We start from the raw sequence: 18,583 nt of genomic DNA on the forward strand, positions 1-18,583 counted from the left end.
TCTCATTTATAAAAAGGAATACCAGAGCGAAGCTCGGGTTGTATTTTTGTTCTCTTGTTCTCTAATCCTATATGGGACTCTGAGGGTACAATCAGCACAATAGGCACCATCAGCTCAATAAAAGATTCTGAACTAAAGAACTTGATAAATATTTCTTTATTCGGATCGAATATTTTGACAGAATGTTCTCGATTGCATATTGCTAGCCCATGCAGGGTCCCGTTGCATAAAGAGTTGCCTTTAAAAAGAACTAAAAATCAATAGCAAGTCACTAACCGTGCATCCCATTGGTTTAAAGTCAATTTCATGTTTGATTAATCACGTTTGATTAAAGATGTCATGCCAATCTTCTTAAACCTTCATTTTCCTTTTAAATTTAAGTATCAAGTTGTGGGCCGAAAATCTATTTTTAAAAAAGGAAATAGATAAATAGTGAATAAAGAAGTGATGTGCGTACTTTATTCAACGCAAAAACGAAACTTGGACTGAGAGGTTTTCTCACGAAATATGAATGAAGGCCCGTCTCTCTTTGTATAATGAATAATATCGCATGAAATTCAAGCCAGTTGTATGAAAAAATGCTAATTTATGATTACATAAATCATATAGGATTTAGTAATTTCACTTTATAGTCAGTTAAAGTGCCATTAGCATGTTTGTGGGACACGCTGTAGTGTACAATTCTTGGTATGATCATGGAGCTACATTATGATCATCCTCTTTAAAACCGGCGGTGTAGTTTTAACATTACTGTTTTTGAAAAAAAAAAAACACACAAATTATTCTTGTTGTGGCCGTATGCACATGATTGACAACACTCAAAGTCTGAAAAAAGGTGGTTGTAAACAAAGTCCTAGGTCATTGTGAAAACAAATTCTATTAAAAATCCACGTTTTATAAATAGCAACAGTACAAAAGCACCCAAAATTCAAAAGCTTATACAATCAGAGCAAAGAGTCCTGCAGTTGTTCAGGTTTCCCTAGATGGCGCTATTGGTTCGTATCTGCTTTAGATGGGATGCCAAGAAATTGAAAATTTGATTTGATTGATTGATTTATTTATTTATTGTTTTCTTCTGCATCCATAACATTCGTATATAATACATTTTTCATAACATAATAAACATAATATGTTAGCATTTTTGGCATGAATTATAAATAAAGAGTACTAAAAAGATAATTCCAGACAAAACTGATTAACTATATGATATTCACAATTTGCAGGAGAAGGATTGTCATCATAAGCAGATTGCTTGAAAAAAATTTCAGTCCCAAACTTATACTAATTGAATTAATTAATACATTTATAAAGCAGAATGGGCATATATTTTCAAATACGAAACATGAATTCATGCAATATTTTAATACGAAGATGGAGATGATAAAGCTGAGGGTGACGGTGATAATTATGATGATGATGATGTTGATGATAATGATGATGATAATGATTTTGCTATCCAAAGTATAAAAACTCTTAGTATGTACTTACACATGTAATTATGTACATATATAATGTACGGTATGTTCAAGTTTTCATTAAAAATGCGCACATTGTAAAATACACATTGTCTCCTTTCGGATAACATGAAATGAGATATCTTCCATCTTACTTGAAAATTATTTTTAATATCTGTGGCATTGGACATTTAACTTACATTCGATGGATAAAAGAATTAAAAATCGAAGAATTTCAGTTGTGTAAAAAACTTCAAACTACTGATAGTTTTCACAAACTTTTATTTTGAGGAAATCGCGGTTTTATGTTACATTGTGCCATATGTGTGTGTAATATTCAAATTGAAAATGTTTATTTTTAGACTTATATTTTGGAGAAAAAAACAAATAAAAAGAATCGCATATCAAAGATAATAAAAAAATGTTAACATATTCCGTCAAAATATCAAAATGCGTGATTGTCGACATTCTTTCAGATTTTACGCTAAAAATGACACTTTCACGCAAATGTGCTCTTGCCATCCGGCCGTACGCTATTTCTGGGTATCGGAGTTTTGCAAGACATTTAGCTGGGATGCCATCATGAGCAAGCAATGTTGCCGTCAAAAGTATTTTTTGTTATCGTTTTGGCCGGTCTACTTTATAACGATGATCAAAATATAAACATAAATCGTTATGAATTTACATGTTAGGGGGCCTATATTGTATCCTCATATTTTTTTTATCTTGACAAAAATGTAATTTTGTGTAATTATGTTCACGCAGGGGCAGCGGAAGCGGGGGGGGGGCTTCAGCCCCCTCCACATTTTTTTTTACAAAATCGTGTACAAAAACGTAAAAATGACAGGATTGTGATTTTTTTGCATTAGCCCCCTCCCCACTTTGAAAACCGTTCCGCGGCCCCTGGCAGGCACGCGGCCAATTAGAAAGTCCAACCACTTCCTTTATGACTGATATTTGTTTTCAACTTTATACCTGTAATCAGGGGCGTCGATCTAATATTTCAGATTGGAGGCAAAATCATAAAATCGACGTTCCAAAGGCGCTCGATCACACAAAAAAAAAACTCACGCCCACACACATAGGCCTATATATATGACTCATGAGAAAGAGACACATATCTCACTAACAAATTAATGCGAGCGCGAAGCGAGAGCCGAAATTTTTTAGTGTACTGACCTGAAGTAGGAGAAAAGTACCTGTTTATAATTAACTGTTTGTAATGACTCATTACTACACTGATAATGCGAGTGCCAAGAACGAGCTGAAATCAGGCGCGTACGCAAGGGGGGGGGGTTTAGGGGGTTCAAACCCCCTTTTTTTTTTTCTTTTTTTTTTTTGCTTGTCTCCCCAGAGGTCGGTCTGGTCAAGGAGTTATCGGGCAAGCGCCTGATAACTCCTTGGTCTGGTTACGGACAGTTCCCCTACCCAATAATGTATATGACAGCAATAATGAACAGAATCTCATGTTTCCGACGAAAAACACAGAAAAAATATCCGCTCGCTTCGCTCGCTCCATTTTATTATATCTTTTATTTCCGCATGTCGCCGAAATGATCACGGTATCGCCATTAACAAGGCCATACATGATTATCATGATGTATACTTATGAATACAAGTGAACCAAGAAAAAGACATACGTTTTCTTACAAAATATGTTTTACCAATATGAAAACCAAAATGACGGAAAACGCTAAAATGTCGGTTAGCTCGCTCCGCTCGCTCGTAATAATTTATGAAATTCCATAAGTATCTATTCTCCTGTTCATGCAAGGCCGTATAGTGTTACGAATAGAAGGACATGTAGCATCGACTAATACTTGATTTACTAACAAACTATTGACAAGAAATGTATGTTTTGACGGGAAAACGCGAAAATTTCGGCTCGCTCACTCCGCTCGCTCGTAATCATTTATAAAATTTCTTAAGTTTCTAGTCTCTTGATCAAGGCCATATCATGAGACTTACGAGCAGAAGGACATGTATCATCAACTAATATGTAATCATTACCAACAAGCTATTGAGAAGAATTGTATGTTTTGACGGAAAAACGCAAACATTTCGGCTCGCTCGCTCCGCTCGCTCCGCTCGCTCGTAATTATTCATGATATTTCTCAATTTTCTAGTGTTCTGATCAAGGCCATATCATGAGTGCCACGATCCGAAGGACATGTAGCATCGACTATGATACCCAGGCGCGTACGCAGGATTTTTGAAAGGGGGGGGGGTTTCGAGCTGATTTTTTTTTTTAATCTCCCGCCCAGTCTCTAAAAAGTGATGAGCGGGGGGGGGGGAGGTGATGATTTTTTTTCTTTTTTTTCAGAGCTGCAAATAAGAGAATAACATTTAAGTGGGGATGGGGTATGTAACAGTGCGGTCATGACCCGCGAGCGAGCAGAAATGTTCTCGTTTTTGCGTTGAAAACATAACCTTTTTCCTTTTTGTCAATAGTTTGTTGGTATCATAGTCGATGCTACATGTCCTTCGGATCGTAGCACTCATGATATAGCCTTGATCAGAACACTAGAAACTTGAGAAATGTCATGAATAATTACGAGCGAGCGGAGCGAGCGAGCCGAAATGTTTGCGTTTTTCCGTCAAAACATACAATTCTTCTCAATAGCTTGTTGGTAATGATTACATATTAGTTGATGATACATGTCCTTCTGCTCATAAGTCTCATGATATGGCCTTGATCAAGAGACTAGAACCTTAAGAAATTTCATAAATGATTACGAGCGAGCGGAGTGAGCGAGCCGAAATTTTCGCGTTTTCCCGTCAAAACATATATTTCTTGTCAATAGTTTGTTAGTAAATCAAGTATTAGTCGATGCTACATGTCCTTCTATTCGTAACACTCATAATACGGCCTTGCATGAACAGGAGAATAGATACTTATGGAATTTCATAAATTATTACGAGCGAGCGGAGCGAGCTAACCGACATTTTAGCGTTTTCCGTCGTTTTGGTTTTCATATTGGTAAAACATATTTTGTAAGAAAACGTATGTCTTTGTCTTGGTTCACTTGTATTCATAAGTATACATCATGATAATCATGTATGGCCTTGTTAATGGCGATACCGTGATCATGTCGGCGACATGCGGAAATAAAAGATATAATAAAATGGAGCGAGCAAAGCGAGCGGATATTTTTTCTGTGTTTTTCGTCGGAAACATGAGATTCTGTTCATTATTGCTGTCATATACATTATTGGGTAGGGGAACTGTCCGTAACCAGACCAAGGAGTTATCAGGCGCTTGCCCAAACTCCTTGACCAGACCGACCTCTGGGGAGACAAGCAAAAAAAAAAAAAAAAAAAAAAGGGGGTTTGAACCCCCTAAACCCCCCCCCCTTGCGTACGCGCCTGATTTCAGCTCGTTCTTGGCACTCGCATTATCAGTGTAGTAATGAGTCATTACAAACAGTTAATTATAAACAGGTACTTTTCTCCTACTTCAGGTCAGTACACTAAAAAATTTCGGCTCTCGCTTCGCGCTCGCATTAATTTGTTAGTGAGATATGTGTCTCTTTCTCATGAGTCATATAGGGGGGGTTTGAAGCCCCTAACCCCCCCCCTTGCGTACGCGCCTGATGATACCAACAAAATGACTATTGACAAAAAGGTTATGTTTTCAACGCAAAAACGAGAACATTTCTGCTCGCTCTCGGCGCGGGTCATGACCGCACTGTTACATACTCCATCCCCACTTAAATGTTATTGTCTTATTTGCAGCGCTGAAAAAAAAGAAAAAAAATCATCACCCTCCCCCCCCCCCCGCTCATCACTTTTTAGAGACTGGGCGGGAGATTTAAAAAAAAATCAGCTCGAAACCCCCGGGCCCCCCCCCCCTTTCAAAAATCCTGCGTACGCGCCTGGCAGAAATTGTTGTATATTCTGACCTGAAAGCTTAATATCAGTTCGAGCATTTTCGGTACCAATGATTAAGATGGGTATCTAAAGAACAATAGATGCGAGTGCGAAACGCACGAGCTGAAAATCATCCTAATGGACGTTTTTGATAAAGAACAATATATATAATCCTATCCAATAAACCATTATTGCATAATTATTCAAGCGGGAGTTCTTTTGAGGTTTATTTTATTCACCTATTATATCATGAAAAGTGTGTGTTTTTGCTAGTATAAGACATGCAAGATGCGAGCTGAAAGTTTTTTATCTTCTTTTCTAAAAAGCGGTCATTTTAAGCACGATTTTAAATAAAGAACGAGTTGTGTATATACCTCATACAATCTCGCTTGCCAATTTCTGTGTATGTACATCACAATCTTATTTTATTTTATGCACATCCGGAATTTTGGGGGCAAAACGATATGCCCCCCCCCCATATTTACATTGGTGGGGCGATCGCCTCCCCCCCCCCCCCCATCGACGCCTCTTCCTGTACTTTTTTTAAAAATTTGTTTTGCATACATGAAAGGAATACATGCAAAAGCCCCTCAAGCAAACCACAAACAAGATATAGGCCCGGGGAACATTCGGAACAATTCGAATTTGAGAGCCTTGGGATTTTATTGTTCCTCTTAGTATGCTTGCAGTCATATACCCTATTAGTTATAGGCTAGTTGGGATTTTTTATGTTACAATTTTAAAGATTTTTTCCTCATTTGAATCTCGAATCCCGAATCTCCCGCTTTCAAATTTGAAGTGAAAAAATAACTTCTTTGGTAAAGTAAACTAAAAGAGAAAAGGGATTATACACGAAAAAAACAACTTAGTATACTTGTCTGGTCCTGTAACTCTGATAACATCTCATTTTTTATCTTATAATTTATTTCATGTTGGATATTGAGACAACACTGAAGCCACTGCACTGGCCTGAACGGATTTGTGATCACGGACCACTGATCTCTATCACGGACACCCCTGTTTTCTTATTTTTTCCTTACCTTAAACTTTACTCCACCATACTTTATTTTATTGTCTCGATCTCGTTGACAATCTCGTACATATACAGCAGCGATGAATTCTCGAATCTCGTAACGACATGTAAACAACAACCGCTAGCTTTGCCCCTGGACAATGCACTCGCACAATTGCCAATGTCAATTCCACCATTTTTCTTTCTTTTCACAGTATGAAGGTATGTCAGGTAAAAGCTAGGATCAAGTACAGACATGTTTTGAATACTAAGTAACAAGTAGATCTATAAATTGACTTTCGAAAGAGAACAGCATGACTTCCAAATCAACATCTGACGCTGCTGATGACAAGAGCGACGACGAGAATGAGAATGGCACCGGAGGAAGTCATGGAAGTGGGGGAGTTCTGTTTTACGTCAATAAAGATGGTTTTCCCATGACTCACCAAACATTTGAAAAAATGTTTAATCATTGTGCAAGGATTCATCCAGATAAAGAAAAGATGGTGGAAAAGATTCAAGGCAACAAAAACTTACCGAAGGTAAGAACTAAGTCATAATTGCCAAAAAAAAACCTAAACAAAGGCAAAGCTGACTAAGCTTCACCACTCATGATCATTCTATGATAGTATGAACAAGATTATGATAACCTTGTTCTCTGTTAGTCCTCCCTGTGTGGTGAAATAAGGTTGGCAATGTTTGGCGTATTTTCTCTTTTTCTTTGAAACAAATGCTTGCTTTTTTAAAACTTTTCAGTTCCATTACAATTTACAGCTATTCATCATACAACTTTGCTCATAAGTAAATTTGATTCACAATTAAGTTTTTTAATAAAGAAAAATTAATTTTTCTTTATTAAAAAACTTAATTGTGTGTGTATTTGAGAAATTGAGTTTTGTCAGACGTGTATCATCAATCAGATATGAGCTCTGGGACCGACCTTTAACGTCACCATCCGAAATATGTGACCAGGGCTCAGACCTCTGCATCAATTTGTAACTTCCTCACAGCTTGGATTACAGGCATGACAGGCGCACGCCACAACGCCCAGTTGTCTTGCCATATTACTTTCCACCAATAGAGGGCAGCGGGCGTACACATAAATATGCCCCTAATTCAAGTTTTGGAGTGCTCTGGGGCCTGTTTCTCAACACCGTCCTAAGTCTATCTTCTTGACCAAATCGGAGATAGTGAGCTACTTGTCTGCTATTGCTAACCATTTCACGAAGCAGTCTTTACCAAGCTCAGGTACAACTAGCCAGGAGGCTTCTAGAGAGTAAAAATCATTTACTAATGTAAGGTTACTCTCAATGAAGCCAGGTATCCCTACCCATTCACGTTGCGTGTATGCCGCCAAAACCTGAAAGTTTCGCCCCTGAGATTTCTACTTTCCTTCTAAAAGATCAAGCCCTAAAATGGGATGCAACTTCATTTCCGACATTTCTGCGCCATCGATTTCATTTTTAAACAAGAGTTCATCAAAAAATGAGAAAAATATCATGACAAGAAGGAAGAGACTTGCCCGATGTTTCTGCGCCATCGATTTTATTTTCAAACAAGAATTCATCAAAAAATGAGAAAAATATCATGACGAGAAGAAAGAGACTTGCCCGATGTTTATGCCGCCATCTTGTTTCCTTTTGTTCTTCGCCAAAGTTACAGACGCTTGAATTGATGAATTCTTGTTTAAAACTAAAATCGATGGCGCAGAAATGTCGGAAATTAAGTTGCATCCCATGCCCCATGTACATGATCTAGATCTTTTAAAAGGAAAGTAGAAATCTCGGCCTACACGCACGTGAATGGATAAGGATACCTGGCTTTGTTGAGAGTAACCTTATGTTAGTAAATGATTTTTACTCTCTGGAAGCCTCCTGGCTAGGTACAACAACCTCACTAAATATTTATGACACCTTTGAGCCTGTCATAATTCTTTCTTAATAACGTAGAGGCATCACGTGGGTAGATTATGGCATGCAAAAGTGCCTAGAAATTTTAAAATTATAATTTTACGTAACAGAATCCTGACATCGAGGCACAAACTGGACCCTCAGAAAAAGGAAAAGTCCTGTCTCGTTCTTTCTCCTTCTTTTAAAATTGAAAACATAATGGCCGATCGCTACCAAGAACGAACGTAACATAGAGATCTAACTATTCCTTTTTTTTTTTGAGGGTCCAGTTTGTGCCTTGATGTCGGGATTCTGTGTCATGATAGACCTTCATCCATAATCGAGGTAAGTGCATGATTTATTTTTCCCCTTTTATTTGGAGTGATATTGTGACCCCATTCTACCCCATTTTGGAGAGTATACCATGTTACACGGATGAGTCCTGGGCTCCCTGGGTTAGGTAGATCGTAGACCTAATCCTGGGTTTTAGGGGACTAAATTATTTGTACCGACAAAAAATAACTACCTAATCGCTTACTAGTACACCAAACTTATACATGTCACACTGACTCACTGTCATTTATTGATAGCCCCTCCCCCTACCCAGTCAGAGGGAAGGGGTGGGGTTGACAGTGTCTGCAGGAATGGGGGAGGGCTTTTCATCATTCAAATTATTTTACAGTGTATAGTGCCTGGGATGAGTTGGGTGAATTTGTCAACCATTTTTATGTGCAAATTAGTCCCCTAAAACCCAAGATTACCCATAAAAAGGCTTCCTATGTGACAATTTAACTTAATGTTAGATACTGAAATGTGTCAAGTGTGCATCAATTTTTTTAACATACATGTAGGGTCTACATAATGTTAGACCCTATTACCTTTTTTGCCTTGATCTGGGACAAGATCAAAGTTACACCAAAAGGTTCAGTCTTAGGAATTTAATTTCATGTTTATTCTTTTAAATTTTCAGATGTGCAGTCTGCAGACATGAGACCCCCTTCATAATTAATGTATGTCCAGCTGTTGCATGGGTTGTTTGTCTGGACAAGACACTTTGATTTCAGGACTAGATATACTAATTTGTTCTTCAAGATACATGTAGAATAGTTATAAGGGGGAATTGTCATGAATTAATTACCCCGTTAATGAATCCCCAGAACAGACAATTATCCTGTCTATAATCTAGGTTGACACTTCATGTACATGTAAGTTCCGTATTCTGATCTTTGGTTTAGTTCACTTGGTCACTGCAGCCACCCTGCCTTTGGGAAATAGATCTAAGGTATGCCAATGCAGTACACAACACACACTTAAAATATTCATTAAAATACCACTTTTGTGACCAAAAATACTTATTTCCATACAGCTGCAATCTTTTTTTTTATTTGTAACTTGGGAATCATTTTTGTACACATATTCACAAGTGCACTTGAAAACTTGAATTTTGTGTATGCGATCTATTGGTGGAAAGTAAAATTGCAATTAAATTTTCCTTTTTCAATCTCTATTTTTAATTTAGAAAAAATAATTAAAATTAAATAATTCAATTTATTTCAGAGACAATTTATATGATGAATAGCAGTAATGGAAATTGACAGTGTAAAAAAAACCCAAGCATTAGTGTCCCCAAGAACAAGAGAAAATAAGTCAAATATTGCCAACCTTATTTCACCACACAGGGAATAGTAATAGAGAACAATGTCATGTCATCACCTTGTTCATTGAATGAGTGGTTTAATCAAGACTCTTGTCTTAACTTGTGGTTTAACTATGGATAGCCAAATGGGACACAGATCTTTAATAGTTCAGTTTTTATTTCTAAGCCCATCTTCATGCATGACGCAGGTCATTCATAACCATCTTAACGCTTTTGGCTTCCAAAAATTGTAGCTCAGAGTTAGACCATGACCTAAACTTCAACTGGTCTTCAGAATACTTTAAGTCTGGTTTAACTGTTTTAGTTTGATCAAAAGAAATTTCAACTCTTTGCAAGACAATAATGGGCATTATAAATTGTTGTTGTTGGTTGATTTTAACGATGTATGAAACAGATATTAAGCAGGCCTACTACTGTACAGTTGTATGTACAGGTTAGCAGATATTTTAGCAATCCCCTTTTCACTATTTTTCTCTCTACTTGTGACAGGTTCCTGTTCCGTCAGTCCCTGCTGTGCACCTTTACCAGTCCGTTGGAGCAAGATTAGAAGCAATCCAGGACTATATGAAAGAACTACAGTATCCTTCAAGAAAATAAATAAGTTGCTGATTAAGACTTGGATTTTTACAAAGTCACTAAAATGATACCCACTTGGGCACCAAAATAATTTTCTACATATAGGATACATGTAGCTAGATTAATAAATAAATAAATAAATAAATAAAAAAATAAACACTATATGGCCTATTTTAGGAGATTGTTAAATTAGTTCATTTAACCTTGCAAGCATAACTTTTATCAGCATTCAAAAGATACCTGGATAGGTTTCAAGAACTACTTTGGCATGCCTGACATAAATAGCATGTTATGAATAATAAAAAAATTATAAAATAACAGTCCACTACCTCCACTACACTTAGATGATTTAAAATGTAGGTAAATTATGATTATTTGCCATTACATGTATGTAAAGAATTCAAAATGCAGTTATGTTGTGAACAATTAAAAATGACATTGTTATCAAAAGTGCTTTAGTTTAATTAAGAAATATGCTTTATTTATGCACTACAATTTGAATGTTCCCAATATATTTGAAAAGAAATTGAACCAAAAACAGTTTACCAGTCAATGAAGACTAATTCCCTTGTATTTTCACACTTTTTTTTTACAGCATATTGGGACATTGTTAGGTACTTAAGAAAATGATTTGCTTTCTTGCATGATAATGTCCCTTTTTATTTCTATATTTTTTCAATTACATTCTTATAGAAAGGCAATTTTAATTGATTCGGTTGGAGAACCATGAAGCATGACAGCGCATAATTTCATTTATATTCTACATGTTTGTACATTTCATGATTTCATTGGTATAATAAAAAATATTAGGCCTATGTTGTTCTGTTATAAGTCACCTTAACTGTAATATTCATTCAGATACAATCACACTGGTATGCAGTTTTATGAAATTAAAAAGAACAGGCCATTATCTGGGTAAGTTTTACTTTCTGGTTTTACAATGATTTAAAATCACGATTCAGAAAGAAAAAAAGTACCATATGATAGTTCCTAACTGTGGTACAGTATCATTGAAAAAAAGTTATGCAAATGGAATAAGATAAACAATTCATCAAGTCATGAGTATAGGCTTTAATTTATGAATATGTGCAGATCATGTACTTTGGTTATGAACATTGTTCTTTAGAATTGAAAAGTTGGAGAATGTTTTCTTGATTTTACAATATTTATTGAATTTATATTTCAAAAATTAATTCATTCATTTTCTTTTCTTCTTTCTTGCAGTTTAATGGATTCTGCTAAAGAAATGATTAGGGAGTCGCTACCCATCAAATGTTTGGAAGCTGTAATTCTAGGAATGTATCCTTTCTATAAAATGGAAGTTCTTGTCATGATATTACATTGTTGAGTAAAGTATAAACTCTCAAATTGATTAAGAAATATTGATTATATTACACCTGATAATTGATGCATAATTGCATTCTGTAAGGTTTTGTATCCCCCAAATATGATCAAAATCATCTCTTATTTTTGCTGTAAAATTCCTCATTGAGTAAATATACTTATATGGGAATTTTGGGCTCTAACATTAATTTTTTTTGGGGGGGAGGGGGGTGTCATTTTTTTAGTGTTTGAAATTGAATTGTTTACTATCATATTTTCTCAACACGCTAAGAACTTGAGAAATCACAATGATTATTGTCAACTTTCAAGAGGAGTTCTATTTTAGCTTCTTATACTACAATGACTGTATGATGGCAAGTTCATAAATTTCATTTAAAAATGATAATTGCATTCAGGTGCAAATATTGTAGCAAACTGAAACTCAGTATAGCATGATCACCTGTATCAGTGCTACTGCAAGAAAAGTGTGATTGAAAACATACCTACTTTAGGAGTTTACATGCACAAGAAATCTAGAAATAAATAGTCATCTGCTTTGAAGATGGACCTTCCTTGTAAGCACTATTTTCACATCTTAAAGCTTAATTAACACATGAGAGGAGATTAATTTCCAATAGCTGTTTTAATTGTTTAAAAAAATATTTTTCATGCACTGTTTTTAAGAAAGTTGCAATTTTGTTTTATAAAATTGTTTAGTAAGACCCCATTCCAAAGTTAATTAAAAAAGCCTGGCAATGCAGAGATGAGTGTACGTAACCTTCAAAGGCAAAAATATGATAAACACATTCTGCTTAATTACTGTACATTGCTTTTAATACAACTTATTTAGAGAATAAATGGGAAACCTCGATGAATGAAAACATCAATCTCCTTTCCTTAACAAAAAATCTTGAACAAATCAGCTACTTGACAAATGGAACCCCAGGATTAGAACGGTTCACAATAAGTTTTAAGACTCAATTCCATGGGAATGTCCATAGACATGTGGTACTTGGTTTGGTTCATAACTCACGCTATGGTGCTCTTGGTATGAGCAGGAGAGAAGATCTCATGGATAAACCGCTTGAATTCAAGGTATGTTAATCACTTGGAAATGCCATGTGAGATAAATTGTATAAACTTGCTTGCTAAAAAAAAACAAGCCCATTAGTGTTTGATAGTGGATACACTAGTCTGTGAATTATCAGAAGCTACACGGACAAGAATCACACAATGATAGTCATTAATAATACATGTACAGTGCATTTTTTGTGCTAAAATTACTTAATTTTCTAGCAATTCTAATTCCATGGTTAAATATTTTAACAATCACATGATGGTTAGATATTAAAAATTTTCAGAATGAAACTGAGTCCCAGTTAACATGCCTGCAAGCTCTACAGATGTGGTTAATGGAATTACATTGATTATTTCAATTGCCCATGCAAGAATATCAGAAGTTTTTTTCTCTCTTTTGTGGTGTCACAATCCAACTTTCATTTGCCCTTCTTCTCTTTTAAAAACTTTCACATTCTGTGTTACGTTTACTTTATCCTTTCTTTTCTTTCTTTCTATATACTTTCTTTTCTTGTCCAATATTCTGTCTTGGTGTTTCTCTCCCATTTCTTTCACTTACTGAGTAAGTTTGTAACTTCTCAAATGTATAATTCAGTGTGGGCCTGTACACGTAGGAATTTCAATAATAGTTTTTGTCCATTAGAAATTGTGCTTCTCCTTTCACCACTAAAATCTATAATTTTATCTATTTTTGTAGTCACTATCTGAGCTGATCTTTAGCTACCAAGATGCATATAAGAAATGTGAGTACATGTGTATCAATGAACATTGCATCATTACTGATGTATTCATTTCTCTTTTTAAAAAGAAAATCAACATGACAGTGGATTCTATGCAGTAATAATCAAATACTGTTGACAATTTCATGAGATAGATTGCTGGTGCAAAGTGAAAATATTGAAATCGTGATCTCTTTTATCACTCTACTCAAGTGTGTTTTGTTGTTTTAGTGTTCCATACAAACTAAGCAACTTTTATCGTAAAGTGTGCACTAATATTTTAGTGCCAAAAATTTTGCAATTACACCATGTAGGATCTGTAAGATATAAAACAAAAGCTATGTTGTTATGCTATCTGTATGAGGTATGTAGTATAATATCATTAAGAACAATGCTGATTATTTAGGTTTTGGAAGGATTGTTTAAGTCATTTATCATGATTCATAAACTTGTTATATTTACATGTGACAAATGATTCTGTCATTATCAGTAGTTCTTCACGTTTGATTGAAGCTAAGCATTGATCAGTTGCATCTTGTATTTGCTCACAAAATCTCTTATTTCCAGATTGGCATGTAGTGAAGAAACTGAAGGTTGGATTACCAATCGCTCATGATCCACATAGCTTTGAACAGATACAATGGCGGGTGAGTGATTACTTGATTGATAGACCGATTCTTATTTCTCCTACCTCTGTCTTTCTTATCCTCTTCATCTTTCATTATCCTCTTTTCTCCTTTCCTTTTGTTTTTCTTACCCTTCTACATGTATCTCCTTTCTTTTTTTCTTCCTTATTTCTTTCTACCCTCCTTCTTTTACTTCTCTTTTGTATTCTCCTTTCTTTTTATTTTTTTTGTTCTTTTATTCCTCTTCCTTTTCCTTCTCTTTCTTCTCCATCTCCCCCTCCTCCTCCACAGTCTCCTTCTCATTATCCTTCTCTTCTTTCTCCTTATTATTCTTTTACTCCCCCCCTCCTTCTTTTCTTTATAAAAATAATAAAGGGATATTTAATGAGAGTATTATTATTACCTCAGCTTTAGCTGGGCTGCCTAGGCACTCAAGCATAAAAAATTCTTCCTACTGGTTACCCATTCAGCACAATGTGGGTGAATGTCTTGCTGATTTAAAACATAACATGGCTTGTAATCGAACCTGCATCCCCCAGATTGAAAGAGAAGAGTCACAATTACTAGAACACAACCCCCCCCCCTCTTTACCTTTAAGCCAATCTGCACTCACAAAATAAACTTATCACTGGAAATGGGGGGGGGGGGAGGTTGAGAGGACATGTATCTAGATAAGTCCAGTAGCTACTCTGTAAGATGAGATAATTATATTCTTTTATTCTTCATTTGTAGCATCTGTCTCTTAACATGTGGAAAATGACCCGCACTGAAGCAAGCAAGGAGATTGACAAATATGCAAAAGATATGAGAGCATGTGTAAGTTTTAATTGTATATATTACTAATGTATACAAGTGAAATGACCCAAAATGCTTTTTATTAGGTATGCTTATATGAAGGGCAAAAAAGTACATTTTGGTTGGTGTACAGCTTTAAGAAATTGTTGAGAATTCTTCTTTTGTAAAGATTTCAAACATGATCTAGTTTTGTACAGGATGTCATTTGGTTTGAGAAGAGCCTTTTTTTTGGGGGGGGGTGGTTGCTATCAGCTATCATCAATTACATTTTATATAAAAAGAACATCATGTTCATCATTTTTCCTGTTTAAATACAATTTTAGATAGTGCCATGTGAGCAAGCATAAACAGAATTAAAATATATCCCGATGTTCAAATATAGATTGATCTACTTTTCTTTCTTTTTTGTATGAGACATTTTTGTGATGTTTTTGTACAGTTTACCTGCTGTTTTTTCCAAATATTTAAGCAGTTTGAATGAATAAATACAAAATCGAAATTTGGTTGAATAGATATCAAGTACTGCCTATATCAGTGTTTCCACTTTAAAAGAGATTTCCAGTATTCCAGGAAACTTTGGAAAGTCCAAAATTTTATAATGTACACAATATTTTAATATAACTATTTTCAGTATTCATGATAGTGGTCACTATTAAAGGCCAGCATCAGACATGCTGTTTTCATCTTCTGAAGTTTGTTTAAAAATCAAATTTGAAGGTTAAAAAAAAATGGCAGTGCTTTTCAGACAATTCTGGATGCAGTTTCAGGAAAGAAAAGTTGAGTTGTAGAAGCAGTGCAACATGTACAATTGCCTCCAGTCAATCGATGTGAGAATTATGTTAGATCTCTTTCATCACTATTGTCTTTTTACAGTACAAATCAAGTCGCTCAGGGCAGTCCAACTATCAGTTTGTCCAGGAAACCAACCCTTACAACTCACCTCGTAGGAATCCTATTCCTAGTACTCCTAGGGTTAATAGACCATCCTCTCCCATCGTTGTCAGGGTAACACAAGCTGGAGCTGATGGTAGTGATGATGATGGACCAGTGGTAGAAAAAAGGTTAACAGGTGGTGGATACGAAATCAGAATATGATACCGATATTAATCACTAACCCATTGCCTAATGGAGCACAAGATAAATACTATATGTGTGGGAATTACAGAAATCATCTGTCAATTGGTTGATTGTCTTTTATTACAGGCGCCTGCTTCATGAGGACTTCTTATTAATTCATAGTTTCTATCACAATTTTATGGTCAGCCAGTCAGATTGAATGATGTCAGTAGCTTTTAACTGTTATTGCAAATTTGTTACAGTAACAAGTTTTATGAAATGAGCTTCTGATCTATGTAGAAACATGATATATAGTATTTAAGGTATTTATCATCTGTAAATGAAAACAAAATATTTTATAACTGTCAGTGACTGTATCGAAAAGTAATCATGTGGTTCAATTGTTGTTTGTATTATGAGAGAGCAAGGAGGGAGGGAGGGAGAGAGAAAGATAAGATAAAGAAAGAAGAGAGAAAAGAGGAAGAAAGAAGCAAGGTTCTGAAGATAATTTTTGTGTGAAAATGTTGAAACATTTAAGGGAGAGAGATGGAGAAGAAACTTAAGAGAAAGCAGTGCAATTGTCAGAGACATGGGTAGAAGAGAAACTGAGAGATGGTAAAATAGAAGACCAAATGAGAAAGCAAAAAGACAAAAAAAAAACATGGATTAAGACAGGGGGTTGGGCAAGACATAAAAGCATGAAGAACAGAATAAATGCTTTAATGTGTTTTTTGCATTATGCCAAAATAAATCTACATTTCCAAGGATTAAATTGCGATTAGTTATGCATTTATATATCACATTGATCCAAATGTTTGTCTTTCAATCCCAATCAATAGCTGCTTTCAAAAAATATAGCTAATAACCAGTCATTTTTATTCAGTTTTATACTATAAGTACAGAGCATCACAGGAAATATTAATGAAGATTCAAAGACTTTTATCTTCCTTGTTAAAATTTGATACCTATACATTTGTTGTAAGTATTTATGTTGTATATTATGTATTTAGTATTTATTTGTATTCTTTGTTAAATTAGTTATACATGTTAATTACTTGATATTTTTTTACAAAATCTCCAAATTGGCTCTTTACTACTTTTCATTGTCTTTCATATTGAATAGTGTAATGGACTTGTCATGAGCCAATTTTGTCTCTGCAATTTGTTTCCGTCCGATGTTTACCGTTCCATCCATTGTTTGAATATTTGAATGCTGAATATTAGTGCATCGATTCTCACTTCCTTGCTTTAATACCAGCTCAGACACTTTACCAGGGGGCCACTTAACTATATTGATGTAACATGAAGAACTTAATCAGGAAAACATTGATTTAGGTGGTTGAAATGCAAAAGTGAATTGTATGTGATGTATTAGTGTGTTGAAAACACAACATGAACAATAACAGAAGAAACGTAAGAGATCTATGCAAAAAAATAAGAATGTGTTGCTGAGTTCATCATTTTGCTAATTGGATATTTTTTCATTCATATCAGTTGGATTTTTGTGCCACCTAGGATTCTGTGATAAAGGGCATTCTATATTGGCATTACAGTTATGGGGGGAGCAGTTACAATTTAAATGAATTGTGAATAAAGTATAAATTTGACCTATAAAATGCATTTAGGGAGTCATTTTGATTTTGAACACCTGTGATCATGCATGTATACAGCATTGTGGTTAAGTGGCCCAAGGTTTGATTTGTTTAAGGAGAATTTGAGACTCTTTGATCATTATGAATTGACTTTCTGCCATTTAGATGATGTCTGAATTTGGAGGTTGATAAACCCCACTGTAAATTGTGTTAATTTGTATAAATTACATATTGCTCACACAAACAACACATTTTATATTTGTATACTTGTAGTATGAATACTTCCATTAATAGTACCGTCCAAATTCATTTTTATAAAAAAGTACCGTCCAAACTTTGTCTCATCTTGTCAACTTTAGAATATGATATAATGCAAGTTATTTTATCTTGACTTCTATGAATTTTTTTATTATTGCAGGAAATTGGTGGATGAAATTTAACATTTGTTTAACTGAAATAAAGATTTAATATCTGCCTACTTTCTTTGATGAATGTAAGAAAGGGTATTCAGTCCTTTCAGCTAGTTTCCAATGTGTATCATCAGTGAGAAGAATTATGATTCAATGTGATAATTGAGGGTGTTTTGTATGCATGCTTGGTGTGTTTAAGTAATTGATTTGACTCATAATGAATCCAAACTTCATTTTTATTGTGAGCTCAATGCCAAAATGTTTTTAATCATTATTTTGAAAGAAAAGAGTTGTTGATAAAAGAATAGTTCTTTTAGTTGCATATAGTTAGGGGCGTTTTCAGAAGTTAATCTCTTGATTTTCAACCAACCATATACCAATCAACATGAACATTAATTGAATGTTTGAAATACATTTTATACGATTGATTGGTCGGGGTAACTATATTTTTCACCAGCTGTGTCTCCTAAAACAATAGTGGGCTATTCCACGGTTACTCACGTTACATTTGGAGACACCTTGACTCA

The 18,583-nt window shown here is 35.0% G+C and overlaps 1 protein-coding gene across 1 annotated transcript; it reads left to right on the forward strand.

Annotated features, from left to right (window-relative positions):
* Positions 1-6,437: 6,437 nt before the first annotated feature.
* LOC121419207 (tubulinyl-Tyr carboxypeptidase 2-like) lies at positions 6,438-18,124 on the forward strand. The gene is made up of 9 exons (XM_041613564.1): positions 6,438-6,878; positions 10,372-10,460; positions 11,317-11,373; positions 11,683-11,757; positions 12,705-12,876; positions 13,556-13,601; positions 14,145-14,224; positions 14,936-15,019; positions 15,872-18,124. Exons 1-9 carry the CDS (start codon positions 6,651-6,653, stop codon positions 16,091-16,093), a joined length of 1,053 nt encoding a protein of 350 aa, XP_041469498.1. The 5' UTR covers positions 6,438-6,650; the 3' UTR covers positions 16,094-18,124.
* The last annotated feature ends 459 nt before the right edge of the window (positions 18,125-18,583 follow it).

This window comes from Lytechinus variegatus, chromosome 7, assembly GCF_018143015.1.
Source record: "Lytechinus variegatus isolate NC3 chromosome 7, Lvar_3.0, whole genome shotgun sequence".
NCBI classification, from domain to species: Eukaryota; Metazoa; Echinodermata; class Echinoidea; order Temnopleuroida; family Toxopneustidae; genus Lytechinus; species Lytechinus variegatus.

Bases quoted from the DNA above. Each gene is read 5' to 3' on its own strand.
- LOC121419207 (XM_041613564.1), top strand. From the start codon at position 6,651: ATGACTTCCAAATCAACATCTGACGCTGCTGATGACAAGAGCGACGAC. The intron at 12,877-13,555 runs GTATGTTAATCA...CTATTTTTGTAG, and splicing joins ATAAACCGCTTGAATTCAAG to TCACTATCTGAGCTGATCTT. The intron at 14,225-14,935 runs GTGAGTGATTAC...CTTCATTTGTAG, and splicing joins TTGAACAGATACAATGGCGG to CATCTGTCTCTTAACATGTG.